Consider the following 19238-nt stretch of genomic DNA (forward strand, 5'->3'; position numbering starts at 1 on the left):
TGACTAGCTAACTACTAATAACTGAATTTATTTTTAGGAGCTAATAATTGATCTTAAACCTAAACCTACTTTTCAATGGCTTTTTAGGTGGATTATTTGCTAGTCAAATTTTTCATCAAAGAGTCATTGAACTTATGTTAACTTACGATTATCTACCACTTTGAAAATTTAAAGTTTACACTTGTGACATTGATTATCACTCTCATATTAACACGCGTTATCTTTCGTTTACATTTACAAAATAAACCGACAACATGCTCAAATAAATGACTAATTCTGTATACTCCGTATATACAAAACTTTAACATAATTATTACAGTACTTGGAAAAGAAAGGTAAACCTAAGAGGCATTTGTAGTAGACATAATATACGAAATATTATACTCGTAGAATAACATACTTCGTATAAGGTAATATATGCATGAATGTGTGGTTAACTTATTATAAACCCGATACACACGAGAGACTCGATTGATAATACGGAAATACTGTATTCCTAATTCTTTATTGGAAAACAATGAGAAAAGCTACCTGTTTTGGTTAACACTATAGCAGGTTGATAAACAACAACGATAATGAGTTTATTGTGGAATTGTTGGAATAATGAAAAAGACTTCCAACTGTTCACTCAATTCATGTAATTAATGTCGTGGTTTTTGGCCCTTTTCTCAAATTAAGTTCACATGAGCCATAGTATTGTCACCCTCTCCATCTCTCATTTCTTGTCTTCCCCTGTCAATTCATTATTTGCATTTTACATGAAACTTCTTCTTCAATATTACAGGTTTTAAATCCCTATTTTAAGCATTTTTTCTTCTTTAATCTTCTTGTTTCGTCTTTTTGAATTTCTGGGTTTTAAGGGTTTTGCTGTGAATTTTTCAGTTTTTTGTGGGTTTTATTTTTCTTTTTTTTTTTTTTTTTTTTTTTTTTTTTTTTTTTTGTTGGTGGGGTTTTTTTTTTTCAGTTTCTGAAATTAATACCCAGTTGCAGAATTCCGCCATTGTTGAAAAGCTTTGATTTTTAAGGGGTCCCATTAAAGTATGCATGATTGAAGATATGGCTGCAACTTCAGTGGTTCTGTAAGTGTTTCTCTGTCCTCCTCTTGTCTTTTCTCTTTCTATGAGTATTTACTACAAGTATTTAGGTTAATGGGTATGTTTGAAATTGAATTTTCCCTCCTTTTTTGAGTAAATTATTGTTTGGTTTAATGTGGGTTGCAACTGGGTACTGTTGAATTGATTAATATCTGTATGAATTGAATTAATTTCGAGAAATTTACTTTACTGCTATAATTCAACATATTTCTGTGTCTTACATTGTTTAATTTTCATTCGAATGTCTGTAGAAATGATACAGCACTTGAGTATGCTTCTAGTGGTTCAGTTGATAATGGTTCCAATTCTCGGTTGGATGAGGGTCAGTGCCATTGGTTTTCTCCCAAGGTGAGGTCTCTAGTCTTCAGAATGTGAAATAAGGAAAGATAATGGTGATTTAACGAGTTGTTATCGGTCTGTTGTAAGGTTTTTGACAATTAATTTGAAGGAGAAGTTCAATTTAATGAATTATAGTCGTGGGATTTTCGCAGCCGGATTGAAGGCCAGAAACTTGTTTATAAATTAGTGATGTAGCAATTAGCGAAGTTGGTTGCAATTTCTTTGATTTATTTTTGATGTTTTCAGTTAGGAGTTAGGACTTCTCAATCCTAATCTAGTTAGGATTTAGGAGCCATTATAAGTATAGTGGCAAGGCATCTCTACTGTAGTACTGTGCATTTTTAGCTAAATTATTGAATTATGCATTTTTGCCATCACGGCCTATAATGTGCTACACACAGAAGTGTGAAATGTAGGTCTATGCTTGGTGAAAATGTGAGATTTAGTGGAGGCAGTAGATGGTACATGGTAGGAAGTTGAAATGTACGAGGATTGTTTTCTGTTTCCTTTAGTTTTAGATACATGATTGATTCACTTTCGACTTAGAATCAATAAGGGTGAAGCTTTGTCTATGCTAAAGTTTTTTCTTTCTATTAAAAACATGGCTATATAAGTTTCTAACATATGACTGATCTTGCTTTCTTGTCTTTTGGGAGCTAATTATTTGTGATTTATGCTAGGCAAGCAATTATATTGAAGCCGAAAATGGGGGATACTATGGCAGAGGTGATGGTGTTTTTGATTACAAATTTCAGCTTGAGAAAGATGTAAGTCTTTTAATTTATGCTATTGTTATAATTATCTTCAAAGAAGGCCTTTTGTTTCTTCACCCAGCAATGTGCCAAATAATGTACTTGGGATATCTCTCTGCAATATTAGAAGTTGAACTTAAACTAAGAATTAGAAAGAACAAGGCATGCTTAATTTGCAATCCGCAAACAAAAGTACCTGTCTATATTCTGGTTAAACAAAATAGACTCGGTAGCCTCTGTTTCCAACATAATTTAATACAGACTCTCACTTTAATGTCTGAACTCATGCTGCAAATGTTACACAAAAGATTGCTGGTTGTGGACTAAAGTGAAGGGTTGAGACCAAATCAAGGGATTGCAAAGTGTTTTGCCTTGGTCTTTTTCTTATTGCCACTCTCTAGTGTGGTTCTGTAGAAGTCTGGTTTAGTACGATTGTTACCTGTGTTTCCTTTTAGTAAAACTCTAGTTATTTACTTAATTTGGACTTGGCCTCTGGGAACTCTGTGAGAAGTCTGGCATTGGATTATCATGGATGTTCAGTTACTCTTGGAGTGAAAGTTGATGTCCAACTCTGAAGTATTGGCTCATCTTGTTAAATAATTTGGAACTTTCAGAAAGTTGATATACTGGGGCTGATGATAGTTTCAAACTTAGGGTAACAGGGGTAGTACATAATAGCGTTAACCCTAGAGATGTGATTTGTCCCCTTGTTGCTACAGGACTGCTCTTATTGGCAGTTTGCACTGACAGAAGCAACCAAGAAGATAGACACAAGGGATGCATACAAAAAAGATTTCCCACTACATCTGGCAACACATGATCCCTACCCATAGATTAATAGAATTTGATTAATTAATTTGGGTTAGTCTTTTAATTTCCCTTGGATATACATCCAATTTTTCCCCCTATATACCACTTCTCTTATCTGACTTAATGAGATTTATATTTAGTCCATGCCGATAGTTGTGTACATGTGTTGTGAGGCGGCTAATATTGTCCTAAACAGAAAGGAAAACCCTGTGTACTCTTACACAGTAAAATTTATACTATGACTTCACTGATAGCCTGGCTCATATAATGTAGCTCTCAGATATAGTTAGATACCATTTTTTAAAGTAATTGATAATAGATCATAGTTCTAATATAAATTCTCTATTCAGGTTCGAAGTTTGCATCAACAGCTGCAGGAGGAAAAGGAGTTGCATGTGACTCTGGAACATGCTGTCGAAAAGAACGTCATGGAGCTTTCTACTCCATCTCACTTTCCTCAGCGTGTATGTCATGTTTAAAGTTTTGTTTTTCAATCGTCTTTTGGTTTTGGCTCATTCTGAATCTGTATCATTCATCAAAAATGATCCGAGCATTCCAGGACACCAGGCAAATTAAGCAATGTGTAAATCATTTTCTGATACTCCCTATGTTCTTTTAAATGGAACAATTGACTGGCACATTGCCAAGGTATATGACCATAATATCTTTGATTGTATACTAATAAAAAAAAAAAAAAAAAAAGAAAAGAAAGTTACTAGTATGAAGAGGGAGTATATATCTAGGGAATGTGGAAGTGAAATTCTGGTGAGGTTAAAGCCTCTGGAATGTGAAATGTTTTATAATATATGATGGTATGTTGGTATAGGCATCCTCCCCCCCCCCCCCCCCCCCCCCAAAAAAAAAAAAAAAAAAATATTCGAGATGGGAGTACTTACAATTGTCTTTTCAAAGGTAGTTATTTGGGGGGGGGGGGGTGTTTCTGTTGTAGTTGTATATGTACTGTGTACCTTTTTGTGTACAAAACTATATTTGGACTGGCTAAGCATTACTATTGATTGGTGACAGATTCTGTGTTCTTTCTGAACTGATAACAGTTATTATGATAACTATGTAGACAGTGGAGCTTTTGTCCAGTATTGCAGCACTAGAGGCCTCGATTTCAGAACTTGAAGAAGAGATGGTTTCTCTCCATTATCAACTCAGTCAAGAAAGAAATGAAAGGAAACTTGCCGAATATCGTTTGCAACGTTCTTATTCTAAGAAGACATCTTCACCTTCCTGGCAGGTATCTTCGAAAATATAGGATGGGGTGTTAAATTGTTAATTACTCCCTTTGCATCAGTATTCCTTGTCATTAATGGCATGCCTGCATAATCATCCACAACACTTGGTACTTGCCTACTCGGATATTGGTTGTATGCAGTTATGTTTATGATGTTAGCAATTTAAATAATTTATGACGTCATGTTGCTCACCTGAATAAATAATTTATGCTTTTTCAGGGGAGCCAATTGTCTCCAAAAATGTATCCCAAGGATAGTGGGGCTGTGAATGTTGGAAAGCTCACTAAGGAGCTTTCTTCTAAGGGTCTATGGAATCATCCTAATCGATTATCAGAGGAGATGGTGCGATGCATGAGAAGTATTTTTATCTCTTTGGCAGAATCTTCTCCTTCGTCAAACGATACCGCAATGGATACCCCGAGTTTACCTCATGCTCATCCTTCGAATGCACCATCATGGTCACTATCTGAACACTTGATGGTTCCCATGTGGGCGAAAAGCCCACAGATTGATTTGCCACGTGATTCTGAGGTGCTAGGAACAGAAGGTACTTTTGACCCTTATAAAGTCACTGGAAAATTAAGTTGGATGGAGATTGGGAGATATGGAGTGGCAACAGAAGTTTCTTGGATGTCAGTAGGGAAAAGCCAGCTGGAATATGCTGCAGGATCTCTGCGGAGATTCAGGTAAATATTTATCTTTTTTGCTTTGGTTCTTAGATAGCCACATTGGGTACTGATGGAGACATAATTTGATCTTGTTTTCTACTCCCAAAGTCTACCTACTAGGCTACTAACAAGTTGGCATCCACAATTTTCGTTTTATTTTTAATACATTTGACATAGAATTGATGGTATGATCTTGAACATGGTATCAAGGAAATTTTAGGTTGCTCAGAATAGTGAATAGTTTAATTTTTATACAACTTGCATTATCAATCTTTTCAAATGAGGCTAAGAGGTCAAGGCCTGATCATGGAATTATTGCTGATTAATGCATTATGGTTTCTCATTTTTTCTGAGGACAGGATACTTGTTGAGCAATTGGCCAAAGTGAATCCTATCCTCTTGAGCAGTGATGAAAAGCTGGCTTTCTGGATCAACTTATATAATGCCTTGATTATGCATGTGAGTTTCCTACATTCTGTTACTTTGAGTAATAATGCATTTTGGCTGTTAAGATGCCAACCTAATGTTTTGTACTGTTGCACCTTACTACAGGCTTATCTAGCATATGGGGTCCCACGAAGTGAAGCGAAGTTTTTTTCGCTGCTACAAAAGGTTTGAGCACTGTTATCCACTTTATCTTCTTTACCATTTTGGGCCTTTTTGGCTGATAAAACCATTTTACTTCCCTAAAGTGTTTATTTTAGAAACAATAGAAACCTAGAAACCAGGACAAATTAGCAACAAATGTCAAATGACTTTCTCAAAACTAGATGATAAGAGAATGCTTTGGGTTAAGTAATTTATTACTCAATGTTAGAAAAGAGATGCTTTGTAAATAGAGGATAAATTTAAGGAAGCAAGCAATGCACATATACAAAATTAGATACAACTTTAAGCTCCTGAACAACAGAGCTGATCAGTTGCTCCTCCTGCAAACTTCATTCAAACATAATGTTTTTTCATTCAGTCTTTGTAAAAAAATATTTGTGACTGTAGTGCTTTTTTGGAAGATAAGAAAAAAAAAAAAAGGGCTTACATCAAGTGTCCTTGTTCTCAGGCAGCATATACCGTTGGAGGCCATTTATTCAGTGCTGCTGTCATTGAGTATGTGATTCTGAAGATGAGACCACCTATTCACCGTCCCCAAATTGTACGGATCTGCCTTCTGATGCCTGTTAATCTGATTATTTTATTTCCTGATCGATTTTTCACTCTGTGATGCTTCTTTTTTACTATTTCCACCGTTAGGCTCTGCTGCTCCCTCTTAATAAGCTAAAGGTATCAGAGGAGCAAAAGAAATTCGCAATTGATTCTTATGAACCAAATATCGCATTTGCCCTCAGTTGTGGGATGTACTCATCGCCTGCGGTAATTCTCAACAAACGCTAGAAATCCTTTTTTCTTGTGTTAGGGTGCTTTTGTATTATCACTCTGATATCTGAAGTTTCTTGTTTCTCCTGTTAAATGTAGGTTCAGGTGTTCACAGCAAAGAATGTTAGAGATGAACTTGAAGCAGCACAACGTGATTTTATTCGGGCTTCAGTTGGTGTGAGTAGCAAAGGGAAGTTGCTGGTGCCAAAGATGCTGCACTGCTTTACCAGAAATAACGTAGATGATTCAAAACTCGCTCAATGGATATCGCGTTATCTGCCTCAGGACCAAGCTGCTTTCATTGACCAACACATAACTCAAAAGCGTCAGAAACTCTTTGGTTCGCGAAATTGTGGCGTCCTTCCTTTTGATTCTCGGTTTCGCTACCTTTTCATGCCTGAAATGGTTTACCAGTAATGGCATGCCTGTTCTGTGTAGTTCAGCATCAACTCTGCTTGAGTACATGGCGGCTTAAATGCTACCCAAACCTGCAGTGTAAATCAGGAATAGGAGGGTATAGTGTGGGACAATGGGTGCTTTTTTTTATCCCAAGGAGCAAAATTTAGTTCAAATTTCTGGTACATATAAATGTAAATACATATCAGTGTAATCATAAATTTGTCAGTGCAAATAAATTTAGTTTCTCCAATTTGAATGATATTGAATCATTACATTACTTAAGTGAGTACAACAGTAGTCAGTGTATAATTACCACACACCAATTCTGGTTAAAATTCCACAAAATTCATGATTTTCATCAAAATTCACATAAATATCGACAGTAACACAGGAATGACCATTATCCTTTCCCTATTTGAGAGTAAAATCACAATCAAATGCATAGATGTAGATACTGAGTGAAATATGATGACCGAGATTAAATCAACGTCTCTTATCTGCATCGTCGAGCAAGTTGCATATATCCGAACATTCCACCAAGCTGCACAACAGATAAAACCATGAAAGCATACAAACAAGAGTTAGAAACAGGTCTAAATATGAGAGTACAAATTTCTCTCACAATTTAAAATACTACAGGCACAGAAAAACCTCATTACAGAGGAATTATGCAGAGCTCAGCTATAGTGATCTTTCATAATATGAGTAGAAAAAGAAAACATCTTACCAATATTGTCGACTTCGAAATCCCTGCTTAAATACAATTATAGGCCTGCAATCAAATACACCAGTATCAAAAAATTTGAATTCTTTTAATTTACCCATGAAAATGAACATCTTGGTATTCTATACTGGTGTTAGTTAATAAGGCCACTCTGTCACTTATAATACCTTCGAACATTAAGAGGACCTTCATCGCCACCACGAATACAAGTGCCAACACACTTAGTAGTACAAGACTCAGCATTCCTAGACTTTGGACGTTGGATTCTGTTCTTCTTCATATTACTCTTATCACACTCTTTGTCCATAGGATCACAAGACTTCCCTGAAAGCTCTTGTGGTATATTGGACAACGTTTCTTCGGAAGGCGGAGGCGTCGAAAGCACCACCGCAGCTGCTAGCATGCCAATCCCACTGATGGCATGACAGTTCCCCACATTTGCATTCCCATTTACACTTATGATCTTCCATACTGAAGATGAGGAGTTAGAATGGGAATAATGATGGTATAGTTTTTTGTTCAAAGTTAAGGATTTGAGAGTTTGGGTGTGTAAAGTTAGCATCATTTCAATGGTGGAATGAAAGGAAGTTGGGATTTGTGGATGAGATTTTCTACCCTTTTTTCTGTTTTGTTTGGATGGGAGGATTTCCAATTTGGATTCCTGGACCCTGGTTAGTTTGATAGGTTGTGTTTTGAGGTTATTAGAGGTTTCGAGTTCGAGGACCGTATCAGACAGTTCCAAGTGGAGTTTATAATATCTTTATGAGGTTCTAAAGAATTTTTTAGACAATTTCCAAGTTGAGTTTATAATATCTTAGTCAAATGATGGACTCAAATCTGCCTCCAGCATGGATTATAACCCTATAAGGTCAATACAAATATTGGATTTTTAATGTGATAGCAATTTAAATGGTAAAAAGTCAACCTATCTCAGAGAGTGGATTCAAGAGTCTACTCTCGAACTTTTTTCTTCTTAAAAACAACTTTTGTCTAGCTTAAAAATTCCAAAAAGACGTTATATTATAGAGTATTTCTTGGATCTTGAGATTGAATAGTGTAAATTTTAATTTAATATAAGCTAAATTCATTTAGACTAACTTTTAGGTTAGTTTGATTTCACTAACATATGCCATATTTTCGATAGGAACCTTTAATGGAGCCTTTTAATTGATTAATTTTGTAACTTAAAGCTTATGCACACAAGTTAGAAATTAATGATAATGAGCAATCTAATGAAAAATTCTGAAACGAGAGAGTTCAACGTTGTTAGAACAACTAATATAGATTTTTTGGCTTAGCAAATTGTTCAAATCCTTACCTCCAATCACTCTATGTATGCAACATATATACGTGGCATACCTATATTGACCTTTCACTCAAACTTTTCATTTTACCTCATATACCCTAGTCACATCTTCGAAACTCCCAATATGGGTATGGACATTTAACACTTCATTTTGGATACGTTCGAACACTTGGAATTGTACTGACAACACACAAGTCTGAATAGCTCTGTACTTAACAAGATTCAAGTCTCTTATGGGAAGCAAATAAAAAGCTCGTTGTTCTTGATAATAATCTGCAACTTTTTTCACACAATACAATGTCTACATTTTCTATTTGCAGCAAGAGATACAGGGTTGGTATTGATATAATATCTGTTTTCATCCCAAGAAAAAAGATATACACGCAGTCTTTATATCCTATATATATGCTATACACAATTATATCACCAAGTAACAAAGGGAAAAATGCTCATCAGATTAATCTCAGTTCTGAAGCAAACGCCAATGAGACGATCAAAATCTTTACATTAAGATATACTCCATTAGGTGTTCTTCTCAAGAACTGAGAGTGCCGGTGCCAAATAGTTATTCGCCTTATCAGGCAGATGTGCCACCTGCAAAACACCCAAACAACATAAGTTGCATAAAAACTAACTGTAAAGAGCGAAAAAGTGCAAAACCTGTAAGCTAGAGATTTGATAGAGTTATGTAAGAGAATCAGTTATTACCAGTTCATACAGCTCCTGACCTTGCTCAGCCACATACTCATAGCACACCTGAAATTTTGCAGTAAGATAAAAAAAAATCAGGAATGTTTGAAATGCTCTAATTGATCATGACTTAAGTATTAACTCACATCAAAGCTCTTATTTCTGGCTGTCGAATCATGCAATGCCTTCACACAGATATCGGCAACATCAGCACAACTTATTCCCTGCAACCAGTTTTGATTCAAAGACGGAATCAGAAAAACCAACAAATATAGCCTTGCAGTATGGTTAGCTCTTTCCTATTATGTTCACCTGAGAAATTCGGTTTCCCTGGTCAAAGATCAAAGCACGTTGCCCCCCGGGTTCTTCCTGTGAAACAAGTTAAACATACACTTTTAAGTCATTTATAATCCTTCTTCCACTTTATTTAAATTACAAGTGTGTGATTTGAACACAGGTGATATATGCAGAAGACGTTGAACATACCATCAAAGGACCAGGACGGACTATTGTATAACCAAGTCCTGATTTTCTCAACGAATCTTCACCAGCCTAAAACGGAGATCAAATGTAAATATAACACAAATTTGCAGTTCCTATAATATATACACAATACACCCTTCACCTGATCTTTAGTGAGCTCCATTGATGTTTACAAAACTAACTTTTACTGATCAAATCTGATGATTTCAGAATATCTAACTTTTACCGAACCTTATCTTTACAAGATGAAGAGTGAAAGGCTAAGGGTATGGAGAGTTTTAAACACTGCTGTTAAAGGTAAAAGTCATACCTTCTTAGCTCTCAAAACCTGTTCCCTTCTCGAGGTCTCTATTCCTGATCCTGTACACGATACCAGGATGAAATCTGTTTCCTGACCACTCTGCACATATAGATAGATCATATCAGATGTTATGAAACCTGTAAGAACTTGCTATCATATAGTTTTCTGTGTTCTTAAGGCACTGTAATGAAAACAATGCTGAACTCACGGGCAAGGCTTTTATGTATTCCAAGATTAGCTCGAAATTTCTCGGGTCTTGCTTCATCCCATTAGGCCCTTCAACAGGTCTCTGCATCAAAATTTATATGAGCAAATTAGCAGGACTCAAAGAACATGTGATACAATGTACATGTTTCTGTGCCGTGTTAGATGTTTGGCAGATGATTTTTGCATCAAAAACACAATAAAGATCAATGTGTGTTAAAGGAAGATGTTATAGTTACCTGTCTTCTAGGCTCAAAGCGAATGGTCAAAGTGTGCGCAAGAAACGGATCCAAAGGTGGATCACTTGGATTCACTGGGCGAAAGGCTGAAAATGGAACTCTGACCTTCCAAACAGTAAGGAGAGAAATACAGGTTTCAGATACAGTACACATTAGCCCTTACAAAAGGAATTTTAAGAAGCTAACATATCAACGTTACTTATAGATTCTGTACCCTGCAAAAGCCTGCTTTTGTATTAATTCTTGCAAAATACAATTTGCTTTGGGTTGAATCCGCAAGAGGACCAGTTTCAAGGATTACAACATAAGAACGACCGTTGCCTCCAACAGAAAGAACAAGACCTTCATACCTAATCATCACACATTCTCCAAAATTAATGCCCAAGTATCCATCACATAACGTAAGGTGGAAAAAAATAAGAAAAATGTGTGCAATATTACAATACTTGGTAGGACTTCGGAGAAGCATACCTGTCTAGAGTAGAACCCAAGGGGAGTGAAAGCTTTCGTGATAGTTCCACATATCCTCCTCTGGTGAAAACATATCCTTAAATGAAAATGGTAAATTAGAGATACAGAAACCTTAGAACCCCTTCCATAAGTTTTTTTTTTAATGATCAGTAAATGTCAGCTGCATATTTTGCTTATTGTTCGGTATCAGGATCATTAACTGAACTAGTTGTTATAGTACTGAATCACCCAACAGTTTCCAACCAGGTCGTGGTTTTCAGGCCTAATTTTACATGAATTTGCTTCAGTAAGATTATTTTTAGAACAAACATGTATATAAGTCTTTCTTTAAGCACACATGACATAACCAATAACCAAATACAAAAGTATATACCAGAGAAAATGGCAAGGCCGTTCTCATTGAACTCAAACTTGGCTTCCATTCCTCCATCATATTTGCTGGCCACCACATCCTGGAAATAAGTCCCTTGGCGTACTTCCCATCCCTCTAGTGAATCTTTCGATTTGAATTTTGCAATTAGAAGTTTGCTTTTGCTGCTTTTACCTGCTCTTAACTGTGCCAATTTGTTGTTGTAGTCCTGCAATGTACACCATTACATCAATTCCTCCTAATTACTTCCATAACTCCATATGCATTGTGATTTAAGTACTCGTTATTAACGTATAAAAACCAAACAGCAATGCACACTATGGGAAGAACTCTACCATTACACTATCTTCTAGTGACAAATAGCATCAGACCAACACTAGGAAGGATAACATCTAAAGGAAGGCACTGATTTAACACTAATACAACTCATCCTAGTATCCTACAACCAAACACCAGTTTTACTAAGCCCTACTTTCTTTCTGATATATGCTTCACAGTACACAACTACATATATCAAAGCTATCAATGAATATTCTCACAGAAATTACCATCACTACTATCAATCAATCAAAGCCTTAATCCCATAAGTGGGATCGGCTACATGAAATCAAAAATTACCATCACTACTATAGACAAGGTAATACCTGAAAGGCTTTCGCAGCATTATATACTCCACGGTTGTCAACTCTGTTGAGATCCCCAGTAATGGCAGAACGAGCAGTGGCACAATAAATGATTTTACTGCAACCTTCCACCGCATTTTGGAGACTAACAGGATCTCCTACATCCCCAACCACTAGTTCAACTGATCTCGGCATCATATCCATCACTCCTTGATCAATTCTCCTCACCAAGCCCTAGCATTCAATCATACATATCTTTCAACTTAAGAGTAAGCTTAACTGAATGTAATAAAATGAAAAATACAATTTCCTTAGACTAGTAAATAGCACTCACTAAATTCAATCTTGGTAATTTTAAAGCTTGTTTCACACCTTAATCAACAATAATGTTATAAGGCAATATTATGAACTACACTATTTTTACACAAAATCACATCTAACTCAATTTCAAATTGCAATACTCCCTTAAATAAAAAGCATCACATTCATTTTGTAAAATGACTTGCATTGAAGTAAAAATTCAATATCAAAAGTTATATACCCTACATTATAAAACAATTTTTAATAGACTAATTCAAATTGCTCAATACTTCTAAGTATTCCTCTACTTCTAATAACAAATTCTACCATGAAGTACTAAGGTAGCATACACATTTCAATTTGTAAGGATAAGACTGCATACATCTAATCAAACCGCGACATAAAAAAAACAATAACACATTTGTAACAAATTAAAATTGTACCTTAACAGCATAGCCTCGAAGCATGAGCTTACGAACTACGAGGCGTCCAATACGACTAGTAGCACCAACAACAAGAACAGTAGTATTCTGAGCACCAGGAATAGGTGCACCATCACCATACACCAACAAATTATTGCTACTACCATCATCATATTCAGTCCTAGAAATCTGTCCCAAGTTCGAAAACTTTTTCCAAACCTCGTCGAATATCTGCCTCGACTTCCTCCCTAACCCAACCGGATTAACCGCCTCATCAAGCCTTTTAATCACATCATTATTACTCTCACTATTGCTATTCTTCCCACTCTTCCCTGTTTCAACTTTACTAACAATTTGCTCCTTTTTACTACCATCAATAACATTATTATCTTCTTCCTTAAATTTCTTGTTCTTTTTTGTCATCTTGTTGTCTTTCTTCCCTGTACTGCTGTTTTCTGTACTTGCAGATGCTCTGACAATCTGGGTTTTTCTGAAATTGTCAGTTGATATGAAATTTACCCTCTTTCTGCTGTTGCTGTTTTTTGTTGCAGCTAGCAGATGAATTGCTGTTGCTGCTGCTGCTGCTGCCATTTTTAATTTTTACACAAAATTCAAAGATTTGGGTTAGTTTGTATATTAAATTTGATGATAATGATCAAGAATTCATTGAAAAAATGGTTGAAAATTAGTGTAGTATGTAAGAAAACAAGGAAGGAAGAAAGAATTTGTGATGATAAAGATTTGAACTTGTTTTTGTGATTTTCACAATTTTATTTTTCTAGAATCTAGATTACAAGTGGATAAAGAATTTGTGATGATAAAAATTTGGATTTTGTGTAGGTTCCCAGAATCTGAAACTGTGAATGGCCACCATCAGAGAGTGTTGATGCAAAACTAATCTGAAAAGTGCACTTATCCACCACATAAAAATGGTGTGGCCCCCACCCATTTTGTGGCTACAGAAAAACGATACGTAATTTTATACTCCCATTGACCGGCTTATCACATCAGTTACCGCAAAATTTTGACAAATAATATCTTTAATCATCGATCAGTATAAATTCAGCTTAATTTCAGTTTAGTTCAGCTTAATTTAGTTTAGTTTAGTTCAGTTCCTAATTTCCTTATCTCATAAACAATTCATTTCATTTTTGTTCACTTCAATTCAGCTCCAATCAGTTCAGTTTAGTTGTTTTCAGTAAATCGAAACCGGCCCACCGTATGTTTGATCTTATTTACAAGTATAAAGTACAATCTTGTCTTTGTGAACTTCCTTATTGGAATTGGACTCTTAATTCAATTAAAGATCAAATTTTGAAAAAAAATATTTGCCTTATTAATTTCTCATCTTGGATATAAAGATTGTTCAACATGGATCTTTCAAATTAAGATTAGCTTCGATCAATTCTATTTAGGTCATGTTAAGATAATGAGCCATCGTAACCATATAACACGGGTTGGGTCAAAATTGGGCTGGATTTATTGGATGAGTTATTGATACTACTTAAATCATCTTGTTGGGCCAAGTTCACTGATAAAAATATACAATGTGATATTGTAGATTTCACATCTTTTGCCAAATGTTACGTTGTTTTGTCCATAAAATGATTTTCAAAGATCCGTATTAAATGCCATTCACCTAGCTAGTTATTATTAGAATTTAAACAATAATTATATTTTCCTTATATGTATTTCAGTCAAAAAAGTTTCTAATACACCTAATACTTAGCTGTCAGTTCAATTATACTTCTCTCAGTCCATCTTGAGGCAGTTTTTTTTTTTCCCTAAAAAAAACTCGTATATATAATACATTAACACGTTACATACTCCATAAAAACCTTATTAGAAACCTTGCTTTTTTTTCTTCCCAAATAGAATTCTCCCATTTCTACTACTTTTACAAGAAATCTTAAAGTAACTGGACGCGGTCTAATCACGCGTCCAGTTACTAGAAATAATTCTAATAATTTTTTTGTCATTTCAAAGACAAAATTATTAGAAATCGGATGATTTCTTGGGAAATTCTATACCATGTATTGTCCAACGTGGTACCACTATATGTCGTAATGATCTTAGCTTATAGTTCAGTAAAATGGTGGAAAATATTTACCCCAGATGAATGTCTAGGGGTTAACAGATTTGTAGCCCTATTCGCGGCTCCATTTTTATCTATCAAGTTTATCTCAAACAACAATCCTTACGCGATGAACTACCGTTTCATAGCAGCAGATACGCTACAAAAAGTCGTAGTCATGTTTATCCTATTTTTATGGTGTAAGCTAAGTTCAAGAGGCTCTCTTGAGTGGTGCATCACACTATTTTCTCTTGCGACTTTAACAAACACACTTGTTATGGGCATCCCTTTGTTAGAAGGAATGTACGGCGAAAATCCATCTAAATCTTTGATGGTGCAATTATCTGTGATACAATTTATTGTATGGTTTCCTTGTTTGTTGTTCTTGTTTGAATATAGAAGAGCAACGTTATTAGTCCCACAAAAATGTTGTGAGAATGAAATTGTTGTGAACGGTAATGGTTTAGGGTTTGATGAGGAGATACGAATTGGTGTTGGTGAAGCTTCTCTTCCTATTGAATCAAGTGAGATTGATGAGGCTAATCGAAGAGGTAACGAAAATCTGACTAATGATGGTCGCGATCATGATCATAGAGGGGTTACTAACCCTAAAGGTTAGCGTCCAACTTCGATTAATCTTTTTTAGATTTATATTTCATACATGCTGCTGCGAGAAATAATATGGTCCCTCCCTTAGTGGCAAAAACAAAAGAAAAAATATTTAACAGGTCAAAACGCATTTGATAAATTTTAATGCGGTTGTTTGAAACTAATTTAAGCAATTTTATTGGAAAAATAAATAAATTTATGAGATTTTATTTTTCATGTTCAGGTGGGGTCAAGGGACCCACTTAAACACCATGCTTACGCCACCTCCCTCCATCTCTAAATAATGTTACGGGTTACGTTTGGCTAATTGGAATGGTGAGATTATTTAAGATGTATGTTTCTTAGCGAACTTTACTAGTTAGAGGGAGCATCCTCCATCTAGAATTAATCGGCACAATGTCTCAATATTTTTATATTTAAGAATGCATTATTAAATTTTGATCTTGATAATATGATTGTACTATTGATGCCAGGCTCAACTTTGCAAGAATTGGGTACTAGATCGACGATGGTTGATCAGGTCCATCCTGAAACTGTGGCTCAAGTCCAACCCAAACCCAAGGAAACAATCCCTGCTGGTGCGGCAACCAAGCTGATTTTGATCATGGTTTGTAAGAAACTAACGAGGAACCCTAACTTTTACTCTAGTGTTATAGCCCTTATTTGGTCCTTAATCTCATTCAGGTGAATCACACAGAACTAACACTGTTTATTTGTTTCAAATGTAGTTTCATTCTCTAATGTTAATACATAATTATAAGTTGATTATATACATATACTAGCTTGATCTTAGTAAGTTTTTTTTCCAAATTTTTGTAGGTGGCATGTTCAAATTCCTGCAATTGTGGACAACTCAATTAAAATTCTCTCTGATGCAGGATTAGGGATGGCAATGTTTAGTCTTGGTAATCTTAATGTTTATTTTTCTCTTTGAAATATGCTAATCATTTTGCTTTGCTTAGGGTTCGTTTGACATCACTGTAGTTTTCTGTTTTTTGATTTTTTGTTTTTTAAAACCATATGATATATGTCATATAATGAATAAAAAATTAGTCAAATTTATTTAACTCATGGAAAATTTGAAAACTGACCACAAAAAAGTGAAAACACCTTTTTCTTATTTCGTAGTTTTGGTTTTTTATTTTAATAAAAATAATAAAACTTAAAACAGAAAACGATGCCAAACAAGCCCCTAGTAATTAGAAATTGAACAAATGTTCGTGTTCAAGTTTCAGACTCAACTACTTTATAACGACAATTTTGTTTTCCAAAAGTTCTGACCTCCGCACAAGGGGAATTCCTCATGATGCGTAATTAGTAGTCTTGTATGTGATAACATTACTAACTCATTACTTGAATACAACCATAACAAAATTAACTTTGTTCAAACATCTCATTTACCACATTTGTCTAATAGGGAGTATGGAGTATAATGTAAATTAAGAGAGATGACAAAAAGTTGAAGTAGGTTGTAGAATTGTTGGTTAAACTGAGCACATTTCTTGTTTCATGTCAAAATGGGTAGGTTTGTTCATGGCTTCACAACCAAGGATCATTGCCGGTGGGAATGCATCAGCTGCCCTTGCTGCCGCGATGAGGTTCCTTGTCGGCCCCGGTATTACGGTAGCTACTTCATATATTGTGGGGTTAAGAGGAACCCTGTTACAAATCACCATCATGCAGGTAAATAATATATTAGTTAACCCAGTAAATTGTAGAAGAAACTAGTGAAAATGACTATGAATTCTACTTTGTTGTTGAATTAATTAATACAAATTTTCTAACCATTTACTAATTTAATTTGATTTATAGGCAGCTCTGCCACAAGCAATTGTCCCTTTCATCTTTGCTCGAGAATACAATGTTCATCCTGGCATTCTTAGCACTGCGTATGTTCCTTTTAAACTCCAATTATTATTCAATTAACACGATTAATTAATACCTTTTTTCTTTGTGTTAATTAGTTTATGATTGTTTGGTGCAGGGTTAGCTTTGGCATGTTGATATCTTTACCAATTACATTGGTTTATTACATCTTATTGGGGCTTATTATAAAGTGACAAAATTAGCAATACCATGTTGATATCAGAGAGTGATGCATGGTTATGTATTATGACTTTGTTTGTGTTGGGGTTTGGTGAGTCCGACTCACCGCGGAAAACAAACCCAAAACCAAGACCGCACTCGCAATAAATAAAACCATAAACATAATTAAATTAATCACAAGATTAAGATAAGCTAATTACCCTTGACGCGTGCTTCGCTCCAAATGAGCTCTTACTTGAAAGCTTCAAGTCCCGCTCGCACGGAGACCTCCAACGAAGTCCACCCGCACCAACAAAACCGACTAGGTCCAATGTCTTGGAGTTAGCAAGACCCGACCAACAAAACCCGAGTAATAATATTGAGTTCAAAGGTTTTCACTAAATGTGATGCCTTTTCCAACTCTTACTCAAGCATCTTTCCCAATGCCCATACTTGGGTATTTATAGGAAATGATGGGAGTATCATTTGCTCTCCCATCAATGTGGGATACTTTGATTTTTCCATTTTATTTTAAAGCTAAAATAAAATTAATATTCAAGCTAGTAATAAATCAACAAGTGGCAAGCTCATGTGAGTGGTTAGGTGAGGACCATTTGGAGAAGGGGGGGGACCAAACTTGCTCCCCACTCCCTCTCCCATAGCCGGCCAACACACTCAACACACACACATGGACCACAAGCCACATGGCACCCACCCTTGGGCACCAAGGCAGCCAAGGTGGGCTGCCATGTGGTGCTTGTCCTCGGCAGCCACGCACAGCAGGCCCAGCAAGCATGCGGGCTGCTGCTGCTGGCCTTGTGCCTCGGCCAGCACTGCTAGGCAGCAAGCAATGGCCTAGCCATGCTGCTGCTAGCTGTTGCGGGCTGGCGCGCCTAGCGTGCTAGCTCCAGCAGCTTGTTGCGGCATGGCTTGCTAGCCATTGCGCGCACAAGCCTAGCATGCTAGCCATTGCGCGCACAAGCTTAGCATGCTAGCACGCACTAGGCAGCGCCTAGCCTTGCGATGCTAGCATGGGTGCGCTAGCACGCACCAGCCAGCCTAGGCTCGGCTTGGTGCGCATGCTAGCCACCATGCTAGGCCATACGCCCTTAGCACTCGGTTTGCTAGGGCATTCCGATGCTAGGGGTATTTTGGTCTTTTGTTGATTTATTACTATTTCTCGTCTCGTCTTTCACTATTTTTCGACTCGACTTCCGACGCTCGGTTTCGACGCTCTAAGCTCGAATTTCCGACGTCTAAATAAATATTACTCGGTTGACTCATTAATTCCTTCCGAATTAATTCGTCGATTCGGTTTGTTGAATGCTTGGGTGTGACCCGAAGGGTTCAGTCAAGATTAAGCTGTAACATTAATTATCCATTAATATTACTGATCGGAAGCGGCCTCCACCCAGGCATTCCGATCACTTGACCTTACTGAATATATTAGCTTTCTAATAATTCTGAACCCGCTAACGGAATAATACACTTGTTCGAAGGACACCATTCCTTTCAATCTCCCACTTGTCCTTCCGGACAAGTGCTCATTTTGTGTACAGCCCTTTCCTATGTCGCTTAATGTCTCTTCATGAACTATAAGGTAAGATTTATCTTGTCATCCTTATTACGTCCAGAAGTGTTTCCCGATTCCGAGTCCGACTGCCAATAAACAGATGATTTCTAAAATCCATCCGAGCACGGCCATGCATTTTACAGTCTC

General features: G+C 36.2%; 4 protein-coding genes across 4 annotated transcripts; 2 read left to right on the forward strand and 2 right to left on the reverse strand.

The window, feature by feature from the left end:
• Positions 1-496: 496 nt before the first annotated feature.
• On the forward strand, positions 497-6889 carry LOC145570233 (uncharacterized). The gene is made up of 11 exons (XM_081629262.1): positions 497-1079; positions 1346-1442; positions 2114-2200; positions 3346-3459; positions 4071-4241; positions 4459-4925; positions 5267-5366; positions 5460-5519; positions 5965-6057; positions 6156-6275; positions 6378-6889. The coding sequence occupies exons 1-11, from the start codon at positions 1045-1047 to the stop codon at positions 6693-6695; spliced, it is 1662 nt and encodes a 553-aa protein (XP_081485388.1). The 5' UTR covers positions 497-1044; the 3' UTR covers positions 6696-6889.
• Positions 6890-6975: 86 nt separating this feature from the next.
• LOC145570234 (uncharacterized) lies at positions 6976-8059 on the reverse strand. The gene is made up of 3 exons (XM_081629263.1): positions 7569-8059; positions 7405-7449; positions 6976-7218 (listed from the first exon to the last, which is right to left on the reverse strand). The coding sequence occupies exons 1-3, from the start codon at positions 7964-7966 to the stop codon at positions 7161-7163; spliced, it is 501 nt and encodes a 166-aa protein (XP_081485389.1). The 5' UTR covers positions 7967-8059; the 3' UTR covers positions 6976-7160.
• An 860-nt stretch (positions 8060-8919) lies between these two features.
• On the reverse strand, positions 8920-13679 carry LOC145570235 (protein HIGH CHLOROPHYLL FLUORESCENCE PHENOTYPE 173, chloroplastic-like). Its single transcript, XM_081629264.1, has 13 exons — positions 12832-13679; positions 12110-12322; positions 11469-11673; positions 11096-11171; positions 10839-10974; positions 10625-10729; positions 10390-10470; positions 10191-10280; positions 9884-9949; positions 9710-9766; positions 9544-9621; positions 9416-9463; positions 8920-9301 (listed from the first exon to the last, which is right to left on the reverse strand). Exons 1-13 carry the CDS (start codon positions 13399-13401, stop codon positions 9230-9232), a joined length of 1797 nt encoding a protein of 598 aa, XP_081485390.1. The 5' UTR covers positions 13402-13679; the 3' UTR covers positions 8920-9229.
• A 1137-nt stretch (positions 13680-14816) lies between these two features.
• Positions 14817-17592, forward strand: LOC145570776 (putative auxin efflux carrier component 1b). The gene is made up of 6 exons (XM_081629917.1): positions 14817-15498; positions 15967-16177; positions 16313-16398; positions 17019-17176; positions 17306-17382; positions 17478-17592. The coding sequence occupies exons 1-6, from the start codon at positions 14817-14819 to the stop codon at positions 17551-17553; spliced, it is 1290 nt and encodes a 429-aa protein (XP_081486043.1). The 3' UTR covers positions 17554-17592.
• Positions 17593-19238: the final 1646 nt, after the last annotated feature.

This window comes from Chenopodium album, chromosome 12 (assembly GCF_948465745.1).
Source record: "Chenopodium album chromosome 12, dcCheAlbu1.1, whole genome shotgun sequence".
Classification (NCBI taxonomy): Eukaryota; Viridiplantae; Streptophyta; class Magnoliopsida; order Caryophyllales; family Amaranthaceae; genus Chenopodium; species Chenopodium album.

What these genes read in the sequence shown, in the direction of transcription:
- LOC145570776 (XM_081629917.1), top strand. Translation starts at nt 14,817, where the DNA reads ATGATTTCTTGGGAAATTCTATACCATGTATTGTCCAACGTGGTACCA. An exon ending in TGGTCCTTAATCTCATTCAG is followed by an intron (nt 16,178 to 16,312) that starts GTGAATCACACA and finishes AAATTTTTGTAG; the next exon opens with GTGGCATGTTCAAATTCCTG. An exon ending in CCTGGCATTCTTAGCACTGC is followed by an intron (nt 17,383 to 17,477) that starts GTATGTTCCTTT and finishes TGTTTGGTGCAG; the next exon opens with GGTTAGCTTTGGCATGTTGA.
- LOC145570234 (XM_081629263.1), bottom strand. Translation starts at nt 7,966, where the DNA reads ATGATGCTAACTTTACACACCCAAACTCTCAAATCCTTAACTTTGAAC. An exon ending in GGTCCTCTTAATGTTCGAAG is followed by an intron (nt 7,450 to 7,568) that starts GTATTATAAGTG and finishes ATTTGATTGCAG; the next exon opens with GCCTATAATTGTATTTAAGC. An exon ending in TTTCGAAGTCGACAATATTG is followed by an intron (nt 7,219 to 7,404) that starts GTAAGATGTTTT and finishes TCTGTTGTGCAG; the next exon opens with CTTGGTGGAATGTTCGGATA.
- LOC145570233 (XM_081629262.1), top strand. Translation starts at nt 1,045, where the DNA reads ATGATTGAAGATATGGCTGCAACTTCAGTGGTTCT. An exon ending in GCCATTGGTTTTCTCCCAAG is followed by an intron (nt 1,443 to 2,113) that starts GTGAGGTCTCTA and finishes GATTTATGCTAG; the next exon opens with GCAAGCAATTATATTGAAGC. An exon ending in TTTTTTCGCTGCTACAAAAG is followed by an intron (nt 5,520 to 5,964) that starts GTTTGAGCACTG and finishes CCTTGTTCTCAG; the next exon opens with GCAGCATATACCGTTGGAGG.
- LOC145570235 (XM_081629264.1), bottom strand. Translation starts at nt 13,401, where the DNA reads ATGGCAGCAGCAGCAGCAGCAACAGCAATTCATCTGCTAGCTGCAACA. An exon ending in CAAAAGCAGGCTTTTGCAGG is followed by an intron (nt 10,730 to 10,838) that starts GTACAGAATCTA and finishes ACTGTTTGGAAG; the next exon opens with GTCAGAGTTCCATTTTCAGC. An exon ending in TCCGTCCTGGTCCTTTGATG is followed by an intron (nt 9,767 to 9,883) that starts GTATGTTCAACG and finishes CTTGTTTCACAG; the next exon opens with GAAGAACCCGGGGGGCAACG.